This window comes from Mytilus galloprovincialis, chromosome 7 (assembly GCF_965363235.1).
Source record: "Mytilus galloprovincialis chromosome 7, xbMytGall1.hap1.1, whole genome shotgun sequence".
Classification (NCBI taxonomy): domain Eukaryota; kingdom Metazoa; phylum Mollusca; class Bivalvia; order Mytilida; family Mytilidae; genus Mytilus; species Mytilus galloprovincialis.
In genome coordinates, this window is record NC_134844.1 from 18,446,601 (window position 1) to 18,467,636 (window position 21,036).

Sequence of the window (21,036 nt, forward strand, 5' to 3'; positions counted from 1 at the left end):
TATAGCTTATTTAAGGTGACAATAAGTTGCTATCAGACAAACTCTTGTTACAAAATCAAAGTGATCAGATATTAAAAGTTAAGGTATCAATGTTTGTCAAAAGTGCAATGTTCCGAACAGCCTTCTCTTCTTTTATCCTGTTTGGAATCCTGCTGTTCTGTGGCTGCAATGCTGAAGAAGAGGTTGGTCTACCGTTGACAGGGGCAATGAAGGCTGTATTGAAAGCTGACTTTGATGTATCAAGTCTAAACGCACAACTGAAAACATTTATTGAGAAGGAAATACAGAATGGTGTGGAAGATGCAATGAGAACCGCAATGGAAAAGCTGGTTGCCGAAGGAATGGAAGAGGCCAATGCTACAATAGTATCTACAATTGAGGAAAGGGTCACAGGTATTTATGACTTTTTCTGACAAACTTTTTCTGACATTTTATATAATTTCTTTTTTTCTCCGATGTTTATATTCAATTGGGATAGCAATGATTGAATGTTTGACATTTTGTTTTCAAATTTGTCATTAGCAAAAAAAAAAAAAAAAGTACCTGAGTGCAATCTTAGCACAAAAATGCCACATAAGTAATGTCTGTCCTTTTTCATGATCATTGGTCCACTTCTACATCTTTTTGCAAATCAGTGTTACAATGAGGCATGATACCTTATTTTTTATCATGACTTAAATGTAATTAAATCAACACAGTTCTTGGCCTTAGACGGTTTCCTGCAAAGATCAAGGGGTTTAGGGGCAGAAGTAAAGGCATACGAATAAAACGTTGATAACATTAAATTATTTTACATGACTGTATTCATCCGCAAATTGCATTTGTATAACTGTACGAACTCGTGCAACGATTAAAAAAAACTTTCGAACAAAATTAAAAATAGTTGGGAATGTATAAAGAAAGTCATGATAGTGTTATTTCTCAATACGGAGCCCCGCTATGGACATGCAAAGAAAAAATATATATTGTGCGCACAAAATATGTATTTTCTTCTTTGCATGTCCTTATCGGGGCTCCGTAAGTTTACTTGTCAAAAGGTTCACAATAATTTATTTTACAAGAAGAAGAAAAATATTGCGTGACGGATAGTCAATATAGCACTACATTTTCAACTGGTTCATTTTTTCTTGTTGCTTTATTTTAACTTATTGACGTGTGATTTCGTGAATGTGAAGGACAAAATGTTATATAGATCAAAACAACGGGAGAACAGAACAATTTCGGGCCAGGGTATTTGATTTTATGTCATAAATAAATACATCATAATCCTTCGATTTTTTTCTAATTTCATAGGTAGAAATATATTTTTTTTAAATGGAATATTTTCCAAAATCTGAAAAAAAACATCGTAACGAAAATAAATGTCGTGTCGCTCTCAATAATACGTTCCATAAGCGTTCAAGACTCTAAAACAATTTCGTATATTATGGTGATTTTTATAAATTTTGTAATAATAAATCTTATATGTATGTTAACCTTTCAAAACACATAATAGTCACGAAAAACCCATTATTCGTTGCAAGATATTTTTTGTCTTTAATGTTTCAGAGATTTTATTGGGGAAAAATGCAAGACTGCAGCGATATTTTTATATAATACTTACATCTATTTGTTTTGCCCGGCAGGCTTATCAATGGTGTGGATTTCAATATTTGAAGTATTTTGCTTGTTAGTAGATATTTTCTTCTATCAAAATTGGATCTACAAATGTAGTCACATTTTGAATCTTATGTTGCTTATTAAAGAATTGTAATGCTTAAGCTACAAAACTAGAGTAAACCAGGGGCGGATCTATCCCTTTTAAAAAGGAGGGTTTCCAATCTAGGATAATGAAGGGGGTTCAACCATGTCGTCCATATGTCCCCATTCAAATGCATTGAACGTCAAAAAGGAGGGGTCCAACCCCGGACCTCCTGTAGATGAACCACTGTAAACAGTATCATTTGACTCATCCTGAGGTATTTTAGTGTTGGGAGATATAACATGGTGTTTTAATTTGAGATTTGTTTCTGTTAACGGGCGATAACTCAAATGTGTAACCTGTTTTACCATCCGTAAAATGAGTAATGCGTATATATATGATAAGTCCGATGACACTTTTAACCCACTATAAAGGTCCATATTTAGTAACAGATATAAATAAGGGTGTCATTTAAATGGTGGCGATACTCTTTATGTCGACTATTAAAATGTTTCACTGATAACTAATTGATATTATTACCCAAGGACATATTGTTAAGTTTATTACATTAATCTTACTAACATTTTACAATGTCCTAAAGGGTTTCAATTTTAGTATCTTGTTTATTAACACTCCTGTTATTTAGTTAGGTAAAATACACCATTTAATATTCAGTCCTCTTTTTACAAAGGAGTCAAAAGCACATTGATTAAATAATTAAAAAATATATAAAAGACAGTCACATATATAGAATAACGAGAGACGGTTATTTACAGATGAGAAAAAAAATACTTAAAAAATTAGAAAACTTACGTAAAAAAAAAGAATGACACAGCAAAGTACTCCAAAGCTTTTAGAAAACTAAAACTTGTGACCAATAATGTATTTTTTGTTAATATCTAGTCCCAACTTGAAATCTTGTAATTCATTAGAACATCGCTTTAGCGATTTAGTAGAAACGTTGTGCACGATGTTCCTACAACACGACGTTACACTAAAAATGCGGCGTCAAAGAGGGTTTTTGACTTTGATTAATTTTTGCAAGTTTTATTCGGGTTTTTTTTTTATATGTTGTTGGTTGATTCTGGTTCTGTTCTTTTTGTGATATCATTTTATCATAAATTACCTAAAGTTGTGGAAATCGATTTAATAATGTTTACCTTTTAAGTTATTTCACCTAAAAATGTAGTGCTTACTGTCGCAAGTAATGTAGGAAGGAAAAATTGGACAGAAGTACATGTGTACGGTTTCCATAAATAATGTGCAAAACTTTTATCATAGGATGTTTAACTTTCATGGTGCATATCATCTGTTACTGTAAAATTTCTATATCTTAATTCAACCCCAATACAAATATATCTGACACTCTGCAAGTAAATCGAAACATTTTTAACCTTGATTAATTTGAATAGAATTGTATTTTCCTTGGCACATAATTTGTCGAAATACACCCCTTCAATTTCTTGAATCTTGGCTTGAGAATTATTTTCCAAGTCTTCTAAAGTTGCTTGCTTCAATTGTTTAACTTCTGATATACATTTTAAAATATAGTAATCTACTCCTGAATTGTCCGTAAAAACGGCTAATATAATCCCGGGTTTTATTAATTCAATGAAACGGTTTTCGTCGCTGTTTTGGATTTGTCTTTCAATTACCTCAATTTCATGCACAAGTTGATATTGACGAAAAGTTCCGGCTTCGCTAGTACATATAGTACAGGAATTACTTTCAGTTATAACATGAATAGCAGGACAAATTGCGAAGTAAATCATTCCGTGGACTTGTATTAAGTCTTTTAATATAATTGGTGAATGCACCTTACTGAAGTGACGACTTTAAATGATCTATTTCGAAGTCCTTCCGCAACATAAATTAAAATTCGCATTTTACATTTAGAGGATTGTCTTGGTGTTTCCAATTTGTCTTTGCAAAAGTTGAACGAAGTTCATGTAATGAGATTTAATTTCCCTTTTCACGATTCTTTTAAATAAATCGATAAAAGCTACAATGTATAAACGATCAAGAAAAATTGCAAAATTTAACCTGTGTCGAATCTATGTCCCGGCCGGAGTCTATACATGTAGCAACATGCACTATTCTTTTCTTTTTTTCGGCAGCCATCAACATCTTTTTCCAAATTTCACCAAACGATTTGTTTTAGTTATCATGAACATTTAATTGAAACTTTAGGACATGTAACGTCGGAAAATAGCGTTTTCGGATTTTTCGACGTTTTTAGACGTTTGGACAAAATGGCTACCGTTTTGTAATGTGTTGAAAAAATGTATTCCTTTAAGACCCAAATATGTAGTTAAAAAGAAAAGAATTTTGGCATTTTGTACTCTTCGTGCATCTAACTTTTGTGTTGATCAATTATAAATAACTTATTGAAATATCAGTTAAAAAATACGCGTTAACTGCGTTGAAAAATGAAATATCAACTTGGACAAAATGGCTACCGCTTGAAAAACGACTGTGTAGAGAAGATTTTATAAAATCTTCAATATTTGAGCTCACGAACAATGAGGCAAATATTTGTACTTTTGGTAGATGTTATTATTGTCTTACTCTTTTTATTCGTTTTCCGCTATATCTACTTATAAAATTCACTTTCAGTCGTTAAGTTACCGAAAAACGTCGTTGGACATTTTTCTTATTCCAGCTTTATATGCGGTCACCGAGTCAAATGAAATTTGGCAAAATAACGGCTTTAACATCACAAAGAACCGACACATGCCGTTGTTCCTGCAAAGTTTCCGGAAGGTCAGAGAATAAAAAATATGATCACTATACATAAGAGTCAAAACAGTTTTTTATAAATGTAACGTTGGACATCCGTTTTTTTTCACATAGCTTTGTTATTTTAATCCTCAAATATACTAGATATTACTTAGTATATGATCAAGAGCTATAAAAACATAATTTAAAACATATATTGAATTTGTTTTAAAAGTGGTTCGTGTTTGCTAACATTTTTATTTTGTTTTGCGGAGGAAATTTCGAAGATTGGGTTACAAATCCTAAGGGTTGTAGGAACAGCGTGCGTAACGTTAGACGCAAAATTAAATACTTTTTATACATTCTTTTTAAATTGATCTGATCTTTGCTATTCACTTTATCTTTATATATTTTCACTTGTTAACAGATGCTGGCTATGGTGTAACGTACATTCGATGGGGAAGAAAAGATTGCCCTGCTGGAGCTGATGTTGTTTATTCTGGTAAATCTTATATATCATCATATTTATTTTTAAAAACACACTTTGCATTTCAATAAACTCTAAATTTCAAGGTTCATTCGACCTTTTTACGTCTCCGATAATTCCTACATGTACTCGTATGTTTCACAAAATCTAGATATTGCATCGGACATACCTTGTGATATCTGATAAGAAAAAAATAAGAAAAAAGAAAGATGTAATTACGTATACGTCATCAAATGATCATCCATCATCTGTGTTAATCTTTGAAATGCAAACCCGATTAAAGTTCCAAGTCAGGCATATGACAGTTGTTTGCCTTACGTTTGGTGTGTTTTATCTTTTAATTTTGCTATTTGCTTATGGAATTTCCGGTTTGAATTTCCCTTACAGTTCGTTTTTTTTTGTTTTTTTTTTATTTTACTGATTCCGTTTTTGTTCTCCAGGAAATGCAGGTGGTAATAGCTACAATAATAAAGGTGGTGGCGTTAATTATCTTTGTTTGCCGAGTGATCCAGAAAATGGTAACAAACAGTCATTTGACAACGATCAGATTTATGGTTCTGAATATGAAATATCAGAAGGTCGAAAGCCATATGGATGGTCATCTACTAATTTAAAACAAAAGGAAGTACCTTGTGCTGTATGCCGGAAGTCAGGCAAATCAACAGTAGTGATGATTCCAGGTAATTATTTTAATTGTTTGTGAAGAAATTTCAAAAAATATTTTTCAACTTCATATTGGAACTAATCATGTATTTCGTTCTCCTTGCTCGTAAACCTTCTTCACTAAAACAACTATAAAACAACTGTTCTACGTATACAAATTGTATCTTGGGTGGAGAGTTGTCTAATTACACTCATACCTCATCTTCTAATATCTTTATATAGGCAAATTGGAACAAAACTTCATCACAATTTAATAATCTTAGGCGTATTGTTTAAAAGTTATATCTTTAAGTAAATATCGAACAATGTATTTTAAGATAATCGCACCATCACTTAACATGATATTCGTCGGTACTACTCGAGATGGAAAAGTTAAGATTTAAGGCCAAACTGGTCCTAAGATTAAAATATATTTGACCATTTCTAAATTTAATCAATAAAGCAATGATTCAACTGACTTGAATTTGCTATGCACTTTAATCAATCTGAAATACTATAGTTTTAGTTTAAATATTTTCGGATCGTGTGTTGTATTGCCTTGAATTGACATTAAATTCAGTGCAGTGTCGAAACTACACAAAATCTTCACTGCTAGGCTCGAAAATAATTCAGACAGTTATTCATATAGGAATTGTTTATTTTTAGCTCACCTGGCCCAAAGGGCCAAGTGAGCTTTTCTCATCACTTGGCGTCCGGCGTCCGTCGTCGTCGTCGTCCGTCGTCGTCGTCCTGCGTCCGGCGTTAACTTTTACAAAAATCTTCTTCTCTGAAACTACTAGGCCAAATTTAACCAAACTTGGCCACAATCATCATTGGGGTATCTAGTTTAAAAATTGTGTCCGGTGACCCCGCCAACTAACCAAGATGGCCGCCATGGCTATAAATAGAACATAGGGGTAAAATGCAGTTTTTGGCTTATAACTCAAAAACCAAAGCATTTAGGGCAAATCTGACATGGGGTAATATTGTTAATCAGGTTAAGATCTATCTGCCCTGAAATTTTCAGATGAATCTGACATTCCGTTGTTAGGTTGCTGCCCCTGAATTGGTAATTTTAAGGAAATTTTGTTGTTTTTGGTTATTATCTTGAATATTATTTCAGATAGAGATAAACTGTAAAAAGCAATAATGTTCAGCAAAGTAAGATCTACAAATAAGTCAACATGACCAAAATGATCAGTTGACCACTTTAGGAGTTATTGCCCTTTATAGTCAATTTTTAACCATTTTTCGTAAATCTTAGTAATCTTTTAGAAAAATCTTCTCCTCTGAAACTGCTGGGCCAAATTATTTGAAACTTGGCCACAATCATCATTGGGGTATCTAGTTTAAAAATTGTGTCCGGTGACCCCGCCAACTAACCAAGATGACCGCCATGGCTATAAATAGAACATAGGGGTAAAATGCAGTTTTTGGCTTATAACTCAAAAACCAAAGCATTTAGAGCAAATCTGACATTGGGTAAAATTGTTTATCAGGTGAAGATGTATCTGCCCTGAAATTTTCAGATGAATTGGACAACCTGTTTTTGGGTTGCGGCCCCTGAATTGGTAATTTTAAGGAAATTTTGCTGTTTTTGGTTATTATATTGAATATTATTATAGATATAGGTAAACTGTAAACAGCAATTATGTTCAGCAAGGTCAGATTTACAAATAAGTCAACATGACCAAAATGGTCAGTTGACCTCTTTAGGAGTTATTGCCCTTTAAAGTCAATTTTTAACCATTTTTCGTAAATTTTATATATCTTTTACTAAAATCTTCTTCTCTGAAACTGCTGTGCCAAATTGATCCAAACTTGGCCACAATCATCTTTGGGGTTTCTTGTTTAAAAAATGTGTCCGGTGACCTGGCCATCAAACCAAGATGGCCGCCACGGCTAAAAATAGAACATAGGGGTAAAATGCAGTTTTTGGCTTATAACTCAAAAACCAAATAATTTAGAGAAAATCTGACATGAAGTAAAATTGTTAATCAGGTCAAGATCTATCTGCCCTGAAATTTTCAGATGAATTGGACAACCTGTTTTTGGGTTGCGGCCCCTGAATTGGTAATTTTAAGGAAATTTTGCTGTTTTTGGTTATTATATTGAATATTATTATAGATATAGGTAAACTGTAAACAGCAATAATGTTCAGCAAAGTAAGATCTACAAATAAGTGAACATGAACGAAATGGTCAATTTACCCCTGTAGGAGTTATTGACCTTTGTAGTCAATTTTCAATCTGCTTCCTTTGTTTAATATTCACATAGACCAAGGTGAGCGACACAGGCTCTTTAGAGCCTCTAGTTTTGTTTGTCTCAGTATTCGCTTGTGCAATTATATTTTAGGCGATGTATGTGCTCGATTATTGTTCAAACGAAATATGCCAGGAACTTGCTTATGACCAAATTTGTACCTTCGCCATTGATTGTCATAATGAAGCATTGTTTTCAGCAATAATAGTCAACATTTCATTATTTATAGGAAGAAAGACATGCTACAGTAATTGGAACGCCGAATATAATGGTTATTTGATGAGCTCACACAAGAACCATCAAAGAACAGATTTTACATGTGTCGATATAAATGCCGAACCATGCGACGACAGGACTTCCAATGAGAACGGTGCTTTGTTTTATCCAATAAGAACAAAATGTGGTAGTTTGAGATGCCCCCCATACACAAATGAAGCAGATTTACTCTGTGTAGTTTGCACAAATTAAGACATCGGCATACGAAAACTGTATTTATATATTTGTTTTGATATTTTGGTTTGCTATTATCTGTTTAAAGATTAAGAATTTATTTAACCAAAAATCTACATTTATTGTCGTTTTCATTCACATAAACCCTAGCTTTTAATTGTATCTGTAATAACAAGTTGTGTTTTTTCACGTTCACTAAACCTTTTAAATATTTCATCCTTGCATTATGTTTTCGGAGCCATCTAAAATTAGTGTTTTTTGTTTTGTTTTGTATAATTTGTTCTGTTCATTTCTTTTTGTTTTTTGTTTTTTTTTAAATTTTTTAAATGGTAAATAGAAATCTTAAGAGAAAGTGGTTTTAAATATTAAGATCTTGCCTTCTCACCTTTTCCTGTTGTAAAGTACAAACTTGATGTGTCGCATTGTGCCATTTTTTCATTTATTTATTTCTTTTCAATATGCATGTATATATATTTAATTATTATAATAAACACTATCATTGCAACAAGCATGCCTTATCTAGTACCCCATTGAAATATCAACCCAACAATACAATTATACATGTAGAAGATATCAACATACCGTTTTCAATAATACCAATGAACAATATATAAAAAAAAGTCTAGCTCTCAATCTGCCGAAGTCTAAAAAAACAAGTAAGGAATGCAAAATGAATGAAAAGGTCCAGAGAAGACGCAAAGGACAATCAAAACCTTTAAGTCGACAAAAAACCAGAAAAACGACGAAAAGACCAGCAACAGGAGAAAAAAACACTACTAAGAAAACTATACTGTAGAGTGAGCAAATCGAACTTAAAAAAAACTCGGAGGTTTCCGAAAGGTTATCTGTTTCTGGTCAACTACTGGTTCCCACTTTGATTGAATATTAAAGAAAAAAGCCAATAATTAGGTATAAGAAATGTGGTATGAGTGCCAATGAGACAACTTTGCAATTTCTTTTTCTATGTGTTTCACCGCTATTGTTGCATTGACGTTTACTTTACCTCGTCAATTTTATATAGATTTATAAAATGCTGGAGACGTAGGTTACCCTTACGATCACCTAAGATCATCTGAAGTTTTAACTGGGTTCTTGTTCCTAAGTCTTTTGTTTGATTTGATATGGTTTGTGTATTGTTATTTGTCTTTTGGTCGTATTTCTTTTCTTGTCATTGCATTGTTAGTTTGTTTTCGATTAATGAGATTGATGATTTTCCTATGGTTTCTATTTTCCTGAACAACCTTTAATGGTATGATGTCTTCATTTCTATCAAACCAAAAAGACAAATAACAGAAGTTATGTCAAGAGGGTGTCATAATTACAATAACGATTTAAACACATACTTTGTGTCTTTTGTCCCTCTTATAGCGCCTTTTTGGTGCTTCTTTGGCAAGCCCTTTCTAAGCTATATTTATAGTTTGTTCTTATTTTGTGCTGTCCGAGATTAATGAAAGGGTTGTGAGCCCACAGACATGTTTAACGCCGGAAAGTTAGGAGCCTGTAATTCCATAAGTGTCAATGATTTTTGTATATCATATTTGTTTACCCTGGTTTTTTTTTTAAGTATAACTCAGACAATTGTTTTTATACCCACGCTGTAAAGTGGGGTATACGTTTACTTTTTTTTCCTCTGTCTGTCCGTCCGCTAGTCCATCCATTCGTCATTTCATCCATCCGTCAGTCCATCCCAGGAATATGTTTCGTAGCATCTTTCTCAGGAACTACATTATACAGATTTCTGAAATTTGGTTTCAGGGTTAATATAAGTCAGCTATACCGTGTTATTCATTTACAGATTCATCACTCACCAAATTCCTGTTTACCGAACACTTATATCAATGTACACATAATAGCCTAGTTGAAATTTTTTTCAAGAACTACAATACAATCATTTCTGAAATTTGGTTTCAGGATTTTTATAAATCACCTATATTTTGTGATGCGTTTTCAGATTCATTATTCAACAACTTCCTGTTTACCGAAACATTTGGGTTGGGTATCATCTGTGAGCAGTAGCTCGCAGTTACACTTGTTTTGGGGTTGTGTTTTTTTAATTATTTTACAATTTTCGAAGCATTTTATAGCTGTGTATGGTTTATTGGTTTTGCTTAGTATTGAAGGTCGTGAAGTTTACTACAGTTGATTACATTCATGTCATTTGGTCTCTGGTGGATTGCTATTTCATAGACAATAATACCAAAAATCTTTATCCTGTATTAAAATTGAGCAACCTCACCAATCCCACCATAAACCGAGAGTTAATCCTGGAGATCTAGTAGGATTTTATTATGGCTCTTGTAAAAATGTGTAGTGTAGAAGTCGGCGATGAGGCGTATTCGGTAATTTAAACAAAACGATAGACTGTTTCTACAAAAACGAAAGATATTCGTCGTATTCTATGTAAAACCGATATTCTATAAGGATAAATCAAATCATAAAAAACAACAACAATGACCAAAACAATATTTTAATCACAGTGATATTAATGTCCGTCGCATAAATATAATTCTAGTCGATGATAACAAAAAGTTATTGTGTTTGTGTAAGTTTTCGTTTTCGTTTGTAAAAAGGGTATGAAGGAAGGCCAAAGACAAATACTTTAATCTTTTAAATAAAAATGAATATAAGAACTCATGTCACATCTTATTGGTGATAAGAAAATAGAATAATTTTGAAAACTGTATCGGTATTTATCTTTGGGGAAATGATTTGTTACACATCTCACATTTACCATAAATAAAAGAAGACGTGTGGTATATGTCACTGATACAGCAATCAACAGCAATCAAGCGACACAAAAAAAAAACATAAAAGAACATCGTTTTAGAGCACACGCTACACACTTATAGCAAAAATATCAAAATATGACTACCGCCAAGTACTAAAGAGGTCTCTCAATTGGGACACATGACAATATCACAGGATTAAACTAGACGAAGTATTCTTAGATCTCAAACTTACGTTTTAATCAGTAGCTTTAACTAAACGTACATAAAGAACACTAGAACACACCAGCGAAATCGCGGGCATTCAGACTCAGAGCGTGATTGAAAGTATGAAAAGTGTTGTGCTAGGATGAATTTTTGTAAAAGATTGATATATATAGACTGGAGAGTTTCAGGAAGGGCATTAAAAGCCATAGGTACATGGGGACAGGACACTTGTTTTTCTTCCCCTCCTCCTTTGTTTATCAATGATTCCCATTTTTTTCTATTAATTTCAAGATGAACGTTCAGTACTATAAATAAAGTGTATTGCTTTTTACTTTCAATTCTCAGTTTACTAATCATCCCACGGCGGTCATTGATATATTATATAGACCCTCTCTATTTACTATACTTTATAGTGACCCGATGAAATTTTTAAAAAGATTTTATGACTGGAGATTTTCAGAGGTATCAAAAGTCATAAGTACTTTCGGACAGGACAATTGTTTTTCTAGCCCGGTTCCTCCTTTTCTTTCCAAAATGCTCATTTTTTTTCTCAAATAATTTCAATAATGTTAGCGTTTATCTGTATATTATGAACATTCATTACTATAAATGATGTGTATTTGCTTTTTACTGTCGATTCTCAGTTTACTAATCGGTCCACGGCGGTCATTGATATATTATATAGACCCTCTCTATATAAAAAAACTATGTGGATAGTAAACTTGAAAATTAAAGCAGATAGCAAATACATTTTATTCATAGTATATGTATGTTCAAAGTATATAGAAAAACGCAAAGATTTAAGGTAGAACATTCATTACAAACGATATTCAGAATCGAGCCTCACAAAGCAAATATTCATACCGCTCATACCTTGTCCTAGGTTAAGTCTGGAAGTTGTAGGAAGAACATTTCGAATGCTTTACTTGGGCATTAAGATGAAAAATAGTAATATAAGTTTTATTCCTTTGATTTGTTTCATGCACGTGTAGTATTTCTGTGTCATGAATTGATACAATGTGTCCTATATTTTGCATGATAATTAAATTCTCACCAATTTTTTTTCCGAAAGAATGTACAGTTTCACAGCTATCATGTCATACCTTTTAAGACTCAGTCACACCTTACCGGATAGCTCGAACGGACGCCTAACGGATAACTTTTTTTCAATCCGTTCATGTCCGTTAGACGTCCGTTCTTATCCGTTAGGCGTCCGTCCATATCCGTTGCATGTCCGTTAAGCGTCCGTTTTATCATTTGACGTCCGTTCTGTCCGGTGGAAAATTTTGAGCATGTTCAAAACTTTGAACAGACGTCCAACGGATAAAATGTCAGTTGAACGTCCGTTAGGCGTCCATTAGGCGTCCGTTTTGTACGGTACTCGTCCGTTTTGTATCCGTTACGTGTCCGTTATGCATCCGTTGGAGATCCGGTGGAGATCCGGTAGACCAAGTCACCAACGGACGTCTATCGGACGCCTAACGGACGCCAAACGGATAAAACGGATGTGAAACGGACATTAACGGAAGGATAACGGATAAAACGGATGCCTACCGGATGTAAAACGGACAAATGCCAATTGAAATTTCGCGTCAGAAATGCCAATAATTGGTATGTCAGATTTTCTTGAGTGTCATGAATATTTATTATTCGTGATTGATCTTGGAGTAAGAGCACGTCTTCGCTACCAAGCAGCTCTTATTCAGGCCAGACTCAACTTAAATGTAGCAAATATAAACCTTATAGCTGTCGAAAGGAGAAGAAGGAGAAGACAAAGGAGATGGTGGACACGACCATGGCTTAGTCCTGAAAGACGACGCAGTTTTGGTCTATATGACCAACTCATGACCAAACTTAGGCGGGAGGATCGGCAGTCCTTTGTACACTTCCTTCGAATGCCCACAGAGATGTTCGACGAGATATTGTAAGTTGGACCTCGCATAGCCAAGCAGAATATCTTTTACAGAAATCCACTGGAACCAGGACTCAAGTTAGCAATTACACTTAGACACCTTGCTTCTGGGGCAAAATATTGTAGCATGCAGTACGGATGGACATAACACCATATCCGTTTTCATACCAGAGGTACATAATATAAACAAATTCAGAAAATCAACTTAAACTCTATATTAAAGACTGAATTACCATACTGCTTCTACCTTGATTTTTTTTAATCAGAGTAGCTCTATATTTGCACACATATCATGCTAAACAAGACGCAATACAAAATAAAATCAACTAAACCTGTTAACTAAAGTGACCCTCGTGTGTAAAAACGTAAAAAGAAAATCGGATAAATTGTTCTATTTGTTTGGTACGTGTGACCTTGATACCTGTCCTACTGACCACACTTTCCCAGAAGCAAATATTATAACATATATACATGTACTAGATACAATCATTTTAAGGTCACGTGTATGTGGTTTATTGCCTTTGATTTTCAGATGGTTTATTGCCTTTAATTTTCAGATGGTTTATTGCTTTTAATTTTCAGATGGTTTATTGCCTTAAATTTTTAGATGGTTTATTGCCTTTAATTTTCAGATTATTTTGTTCATCCGTTTTATCCGTTACGCTTCCGTTAGGTGTCCGTTTTATCCGGTACTCGTCCGTTGGATGTACGTTCGACGTCCGTTCTGTCCGGTACGTATCCGTTTCACGTACGTTCAATGTCCGTTGTGTGTCCGTTAGGCATTCGTTACATGTCCGTTAGTACACCAACGGACTCCCAACGGATACAAATTTTGTCAACGGATAACTTTTTTTTATCCGTTAGGCGTCCGTTCGAGCTATCCGGTAAGGTGTGACCGAGGCTTTAAGGAAGTTCGCTTGGCATGTTTGGGGATTGTTGTCAGATTTTTGGAATCCACTGGTTTTATCCATTTCAATGCCTTAAAAAAGTTTGCCCATTGAACCCCATTTTTTTCTTATAAATCTTTAACATGTATAATGATAAGCCATCTGTAAAAGTCTTATAAAAAAACATTATCTCAATAGTTTTTGATAAAGCTATGAAAAGTAAAGAGAGTATATTTTCCCGCCCAAATTTGAATTTCTAATATCACAAAAACAAGCTCATTGACCTATATATTTTTTTTGCTCTGTTGATTCCTTTATTAATTTCTTATCAACATAAACTAGTGTTTTGAAAATTTGATTATTTTGAAACTGAGAAGCGAACTCCCTTAAAGGAATTAAATCCGTTTTTCTTTGAAAATGAACAGAAAATAAAATTTTGTTAGAAACAATATCAATATCAATATTATTGTTCTTGGCCAAATAATTTTAAACTTTTTCATTTACTTCAAGCAAAATCAAAATCAATCACAATTAAACTGTGTTACTATCTGAAATATGCTTGGAAAATTAGATCATGTATTGTGAATTAATTGTACCTTTATTATATTATGTACTGTTCTCTGCTATCTGTTATTTTGTCACATTGTATATACTTGTTTATGTATTGCCATAGCATATTATTTATGCTTTCGCAAATAAAATATTCATTCATTCATTCAATTCCTATCTTTATTTTAACTTTAATTATCCTACAAGCTACATGCAAGCTCTATAAATCTTTCCATCTATAAGCTGTAATAAAAGCTTTAAACTGATTCTTACATCAATATATGTCAGATTGAACACTTATGGCTTTGATTGATATAGGACATCCTTCATCTAAACTGTGAGAACAAACTGAACTTTGAACTATCTTGTTTATAAGAAAGCAAATATCAAACCATCTTGAAAGAGTAATTTGAATTGATTAACTGTTAAATATCATTTGCTGTTTATTTTTATTTTCAAAGAGAGTGATTACATATGCAAGCTCTATAAATCTTTGAATGAATTTTATTTCTCATAAACTACAAATTACATAGTTACAGAGAATATATAAACAATTACATTAAATATTGAAGCACATGTGAACAATACAAACCTAAACATTAAATTACAAACTAACCAGGAGGAGTGACCCTCACATTTATAATTTTTATAAATCTACAAAGTTTTTCAAGAATAATATAATTATTAGAGCTCATTAATTGTTGATATTTATAAATATTTGGACGAAGAGTACAATAGTATGGTAACAACCTCTTTCTTTCTGGAGTTAGAGCATTACATGACATAACATAATGATATTCATCACCTACGTCTCTTGATTCGCAAAGATGGCACAACCTATCATTTCTTGATATGTTATTCCACCTTCCCGTCTCGATAGGTAATTGGTGACTTCCACATCTAAATTTACACAATAAAAATTGATTATATGTTGACAATTTGGAAAAATAGCTTTCTAATTTTATATAAGTTTTAAAAATTCTATAACATAAGCATTTAGGAGTAGTGTAAATTTCGCTTAGGCAATTCTGCAAAAACTGGTCTTTAAGTTTCAACTCAATACTTTTAATTACCCATTTATCTAACATTTGATTCAACCAGATATTTGACATTCCACAGGTATCAAAAACAGTTTTTACAAATGATATCCATTTACAGTTAAGACCATAGTTATGAAAATTAATATACAATAGTTTATATAAGAGACATGAAATTTTACTTTCTTTACCACATAGTAATCTACAATTAACAATTACAGGATATCTACCCAATTCCGCATAAACAATACAGCTAGGTGTACTCTGTTTTAGATGTAGAACAAGCTTACAAAATTTTAAATGTACACGTTCTATCAAATCAAAATTTTCAAATCCCCAAATTTCCGAACCATATAGAAGAATAGGTAAAACTATCTTATCAAACATGTCTAACTGACATTCTATAGTCAAACTGTTTTGTCTACACTTTTTTAAAATACCATACATTGCTTTTGTAGCTTGTTCACAAATATATATGGTCTTTAAAAAAGAACCACTTCTAGCAAAACATATACCGAGGTATTTATACTCAGTTACAATTTCTAATTCTCTATTCTGTATAACAAATCTAATATTTTTGGGTTGTCTCCCTTTGGAGAATATAAGGCAGCAACCATTTGATTTTTTGGGAGGGGGGGGGGGGGGGCTATGTTTTTTTTTGGAAAAAAAAGTTTGTTTCCAGTTTTTGGAGAAAAAAATAATTTGTTTTTGATTCTGAGAAAAAAAATTGTTTGTTTCACCCTCAGCTGCCACTATATGTAATGCTAAAATTGAAAGAAAAAAAATTGTTTTCGACTTGTCGCGAAAAAAATAGATTGTTTTTCGCCGCAGGCGAAAAAAAAAAATTTGTCCAGAAAAAAAAACCATAGCCCCCCCCCCCCCCCCCCCCCCCAGAAAATCAAATGGTTGCTGCCTAAGAACTTTTGTCTTGTTAACATTTATTTTGAGTTGCCATTTTTCACAATAATCATCAAATTCATTTAACATGTTTTGTAAATCTTCACTACTCTCGGAAAACATCACAGTGTCATCCGCATATAATAACATACATATTTTTAAAAATACTGTTAACTCGTGTTCGAGGTCATCACTAATAGAATTTACACCAAGTACATCTTTGCCTTCAAAAAAATGCTGTAAATCATTTAAAAATATTGCAAACAGAGCAGGGGAAAGATTTTCTCCCTGTCTTAAACCCATTTCACAATAAATAACTCTGATTTCTCACCATTAAATATAATGCGTGATTTTACATTTTCGTACATATTTTGTATAATACGGAAAAATTTGCCATTTATATTATTCTCTAAAAGTTTAAATAATAAAAAATTTCTTTGTATAAAATCAAAGGCCTTTTCAAAGTCGACAAAGGCACAGTAAAGTTTCTTCTTTCTTAATCTTAGTAACTCGAATAGTGCATATACTGAAAATAAATGATCAGTAGTTGAGTATCCATGTCTGAAACCTGCCTGATTTTCTAGTAAAATAGAGTACTCATCAAGATAATCACATAATCTAGTGTTTAAAATAGAAGTAAAAATCTTACCAAGACATGACAAAAGAGTGATAGGACGGTAATTTTGTGGTTCGGCAGAACTACCTTTGTTCTTAAAGACTGGTATGACATTACCTATGATCCATGCCTCGGGTAAAATATCCGAATCAAAAATAATATTAAATATATACACATAATATCAATCATACAATCAATAGACGAGGAAATGTATTCATTAACAATCATATCGTCACCCGACGATTTGTTATTTTTTATATGTTTTATAGCTTTTAATATTTCTTCAGCTGTAATACTTTCATTTAACATAGAATTTGAAGATTCTTGACTAACATCATTGTTAATATCATAAGTATCTCCTTCATACTTATTTTTGTTTATATCTTTAAAATAAGTAAACAATGACTCAGTGGTGATATTACAATTGTTTTTATGTTTGACTTTATTCCAAATTTTCCATAATTCCCTGGGGTTTTTGAATCGCATATTTCTCATCTTAGTGCGCAAGTTTTCGTTATATAGTTTAATATTCTCGTCCATGACTTTTTTGTAATGTTTTTCTGACTGTCGAAGTCTTTCTTTAAATAAATTAGAGCCATAGTGTTTATAAAGTCTTCTGCTTTTTCGAAATTCTTGTCTAACCTTTTTACAGTCTTTATTAAACCAATCTTTGTTTGAAAAATTCCCTTCCCCGCCAATGTTTTTTGAATTTTTAGTAAATACCCCAAAAGTGTCTTTTGCAGCACTCAATAATACAGTCGTAATATCACTTACAATACTATCTACAGTACCTTGATCAACTGAACTTATATCATCATATTTAGACATTACATTTAACAATAATTCGTTTACTATCAACGTCAATGTTGTTTTTGTATTCAATTGTCTTTTCGTGTTTCCATTTACTGGGCGATATCTTTTTGCGCCAAAAAGTAACTCATTTGCGCCACAACTTAATTGCGCCAATACCTCTTTTGCGCCACCTAATTTTCAAAACTATAGGCATCATTTGCGCCAATAAAATAATCATCTAATTGCGCCAATTTTATATATTTTTATTTATATATAACAACTAAATGATTGACTAGGTACCAACAGCAAAAAAATCCTCTGACATTGTACACTGAAATTTCAAATTAGCCTCGCATCCTAATAAAATTATACCGCTTTCTGGATCGTTACACAATACAAAGTCATCATCTTTGTTTGTAACAAGACCAATATCATCCAATTTTCTGTGAAATTCTGCTCGATTTTTAGATTAAACCAGACGCAATTTTCTTCTCTCTCTCTATACATAGACTGACATACATATTTCAAATCTTTCTTTTCTAAATTTTCTTCTTCAATTTTGAAGATCTCTGAATTTTTTATTTTTGAAGGTCGCTCTGACAACACATTGGTTGCTTTTCTTTTACACGCAGTTCTCAAAATTTGACGCTCTAATTTCTGGACACTGATAATGAAAATTATATTTCTTTTTACAAATAAAAATATGGTATTTTATACTGCCAAAATCTGCTATGAAATTTTAATAAAGCGAAAATTTATTTTATACTCGTGATAGTTGACTTGTATTTGCACTATAATTTTAAGAAAAAAATGTGTTACAGTCTCTCAAAACTCTTTATAGAGTGGCTCTTGTTGCCAAGTTAACTTGTGTTTTAAAAAGCTGTATATTTTATATATAACAAGTAGCGAGACTTTAAGAAAGTATTTGTCTTGTCTTGTCTTGATTTAGGTAAAACATGTACAGGTATGATATAGGTAAAAAATATTAAAAGGTAAATGTGGCGCAATTTCATTTCATTTATTGGCGCAATTAATACCATCAAAATAAAAGAGAGTGGCGCAATTAATACCTTTTCAAAACTGCAATTGGCGCAAATCGATTCTGCCCCATTTACCAATGTGTACATTTTTGTCATTAATTACTTCGCTTTCACCTTGTGTAGCATTACAACCATTTACAGTTAAAGACAAGCACAAAGGAGAGTGTATATCTGAGAATAAATTACAAAAATCAGAAACTTCGATCAAAATCATCTACTTTACATAAAATATTAGCAGTACATAAAATATAATCTACTACACTAATACTTCGACTTGTTGGTTTACCAAGTACTCGGTCTTTACCGACTCTTCCGTTTAAAATATACATGTTATTATTTTTACAAAATTGAATTAATTTTCTTCCATATGTATCGACAACAGGATCAGAACTATTACGTATTCTTGGTATCTTAAGATCGTCTAAGACATGAATGTCATTAAACTCATTTACATCTATAAATTCGGTTAAATGTTCTTCGAAATCAGATGTATTAAAAAAATCTTGTTCATTTGCAGTGCGACTATTGAAATCACCAAGAAGAAAAATACAGTTACTATTCTTTTGTAATTCAAGAAATTCTATTTCAATTTCTGACATCGCATTTTCAGACGTATAACGAGTATTTTCAGGCGGGATATACGTATACACTATACCCATTATTATATCATCTTCAGTTCTAAATAATATTCTATCTACTCTAAACCATAAAACAAAAGGACAATCGGTTTCTTTAAAAAGAATAAATTTTGCATACTGTGATCTATAGCCTAAAGCTATCCCACCTGATCTAAAGCGGCGTTTTGCATTTGCTCCAATCTGCATTTCATTTGCGCCGATTTTTTCTTTCATTTGCGCCGATTTTTATTTTCATTTGCGCCGATTTGTTTTACAGGTAAATTACATGGGCCGTGTCATCGAAGCTGTCCTAGGACTAGGACGTGTCTTAGGATGGTCTTAGGGCACGTCTTAGTCCTAAGTCAGGTTAACGAAGGTGTCCTAAAATAAGATATGTCCTAAATTTGGTCCTAAAGTTAGGATATATAAATAGGTGTCTTAGGATAGTCCTAAAAGTTACGATGTCCTAAAACGAAATAAAAACAACAAATATGTCATAAACTCAATAATAGAACAATACTAACACAATATTAAACTTTTATACTGTTATCATGATTCTCTCCAAAAAGTATATTTAACGATGTCACGGTATTACGCTTATCCTATATAAATTTTGCTGCCCTTTTTAAAGCTTTGAAAATACTCTCATATATATACAACATTTTTGCACTTGAACATACAATGCAATTATAATTTGAATGAGGAAAATAAGTGACTTCTTTTTTAACTAATCCTTATTCAATACAACAAATCAAATAGAGTGGACCTAATGACAATTTTTAAACAAGTTCGTATACTAAAATTGCAGCACGAATATCGCATTTAACCAAGTTTTGTGATTATTTATTTTTATTTTTGACGTAAGAAATTCATTTATATCTGTTATCATATTTGATATTATTAGTATTACATTAAAACGTATATTTTGCGTTTTAAATTGTTTTCCATATAAGAATACCTCCACCCTTTACGTATATACTGAAATACAATAAAATAAAGGCCATTCACATCTCTACATACTTTTTTCGATTAGATAAATGTGTTAGGATGGTCTTAGGACCATCGTAGTTAGGACTGTCCTAAGATAGCTTTGTTTTACATCCTAAGACATGTCTCAGACACGTCCTAAGACCATCCTAAATAATGTCCTAAGACATATCTTAGGACATATCCTAGGATACTTTCATTGACACGGCCCCAGGTTAATTACAGGTGGATAGACATAAGAATATGTGGTATGAGTGCAAATGAGACAACTCTCCATCCAAGATTTTTTTTCAAGATTTTATTCAGTCATGTTATTTTTCATTTAACATTATAGAACTCTTCCGTTAGCCAGTTGTACAATAAATTTCACATACTTTAAAATCAAAACGTAAAATCCTTAGATAAAAACAATCTGGTTTATACTAAAATGACGAATTGAAAATCTATTTACAGCATTCAAATCCATAAAAACGGAATACATTAAAACCATAAATCTGTTGTTGCTGGGTATTTATAGGCGACACATCTT

The 21,036-nt window shown here is 32.4% G+C and overlaps 1 protein-coding gene across 1 annotated transcript; it reads left to right on the plus strand.

Moving 5' to 3' along the window:
* LOC143084146 (uncharacterized) lies at nucleotides 1-5,589 on the plus strand. Its single transcript, XM_076260554.1, has 3 exons — nucleotides 1-393; nucleotides 4,827-4,901; nucleotides 5,327-5,589. Exons 1-3 carry the CDS (start codon nucleotides 90-92, stop codon nucleotides 5,587-5,589), a joined length of 642 nt encoding a protein of 213 aa, XP_076116669.1. The 5' UTR covers nucleotides 1-89.
* Nucleotides 5,590-21,036: the final 15,447 nt, after the last annotated feature.

Excerpts from the sequence above, each read along its gene's own strand:
- LOC143084146 (XM_076260554.1), top strand. The coding sequence starts at position 90 with ATGTTTGTCAAAAGTGCAATGTTCCGAACAGCCTTCTCTTCTTTTATC. Across the intron at positions 394-4,826 it reads AATTGAGGAAAGGGTCACAG|ATGCTGGCTATGGTGTAACG; the intron begins GTATTTATGACT and ends ACTTGTTAACAG. Across the intron at positions 4,902-5,326 it reads AGCTGATGTTGTTTATTCTG|GAAATGCAGGTGGTAATAGC; the intron begins GTAAATCTTATA and ends TTTGTTCTCCAG.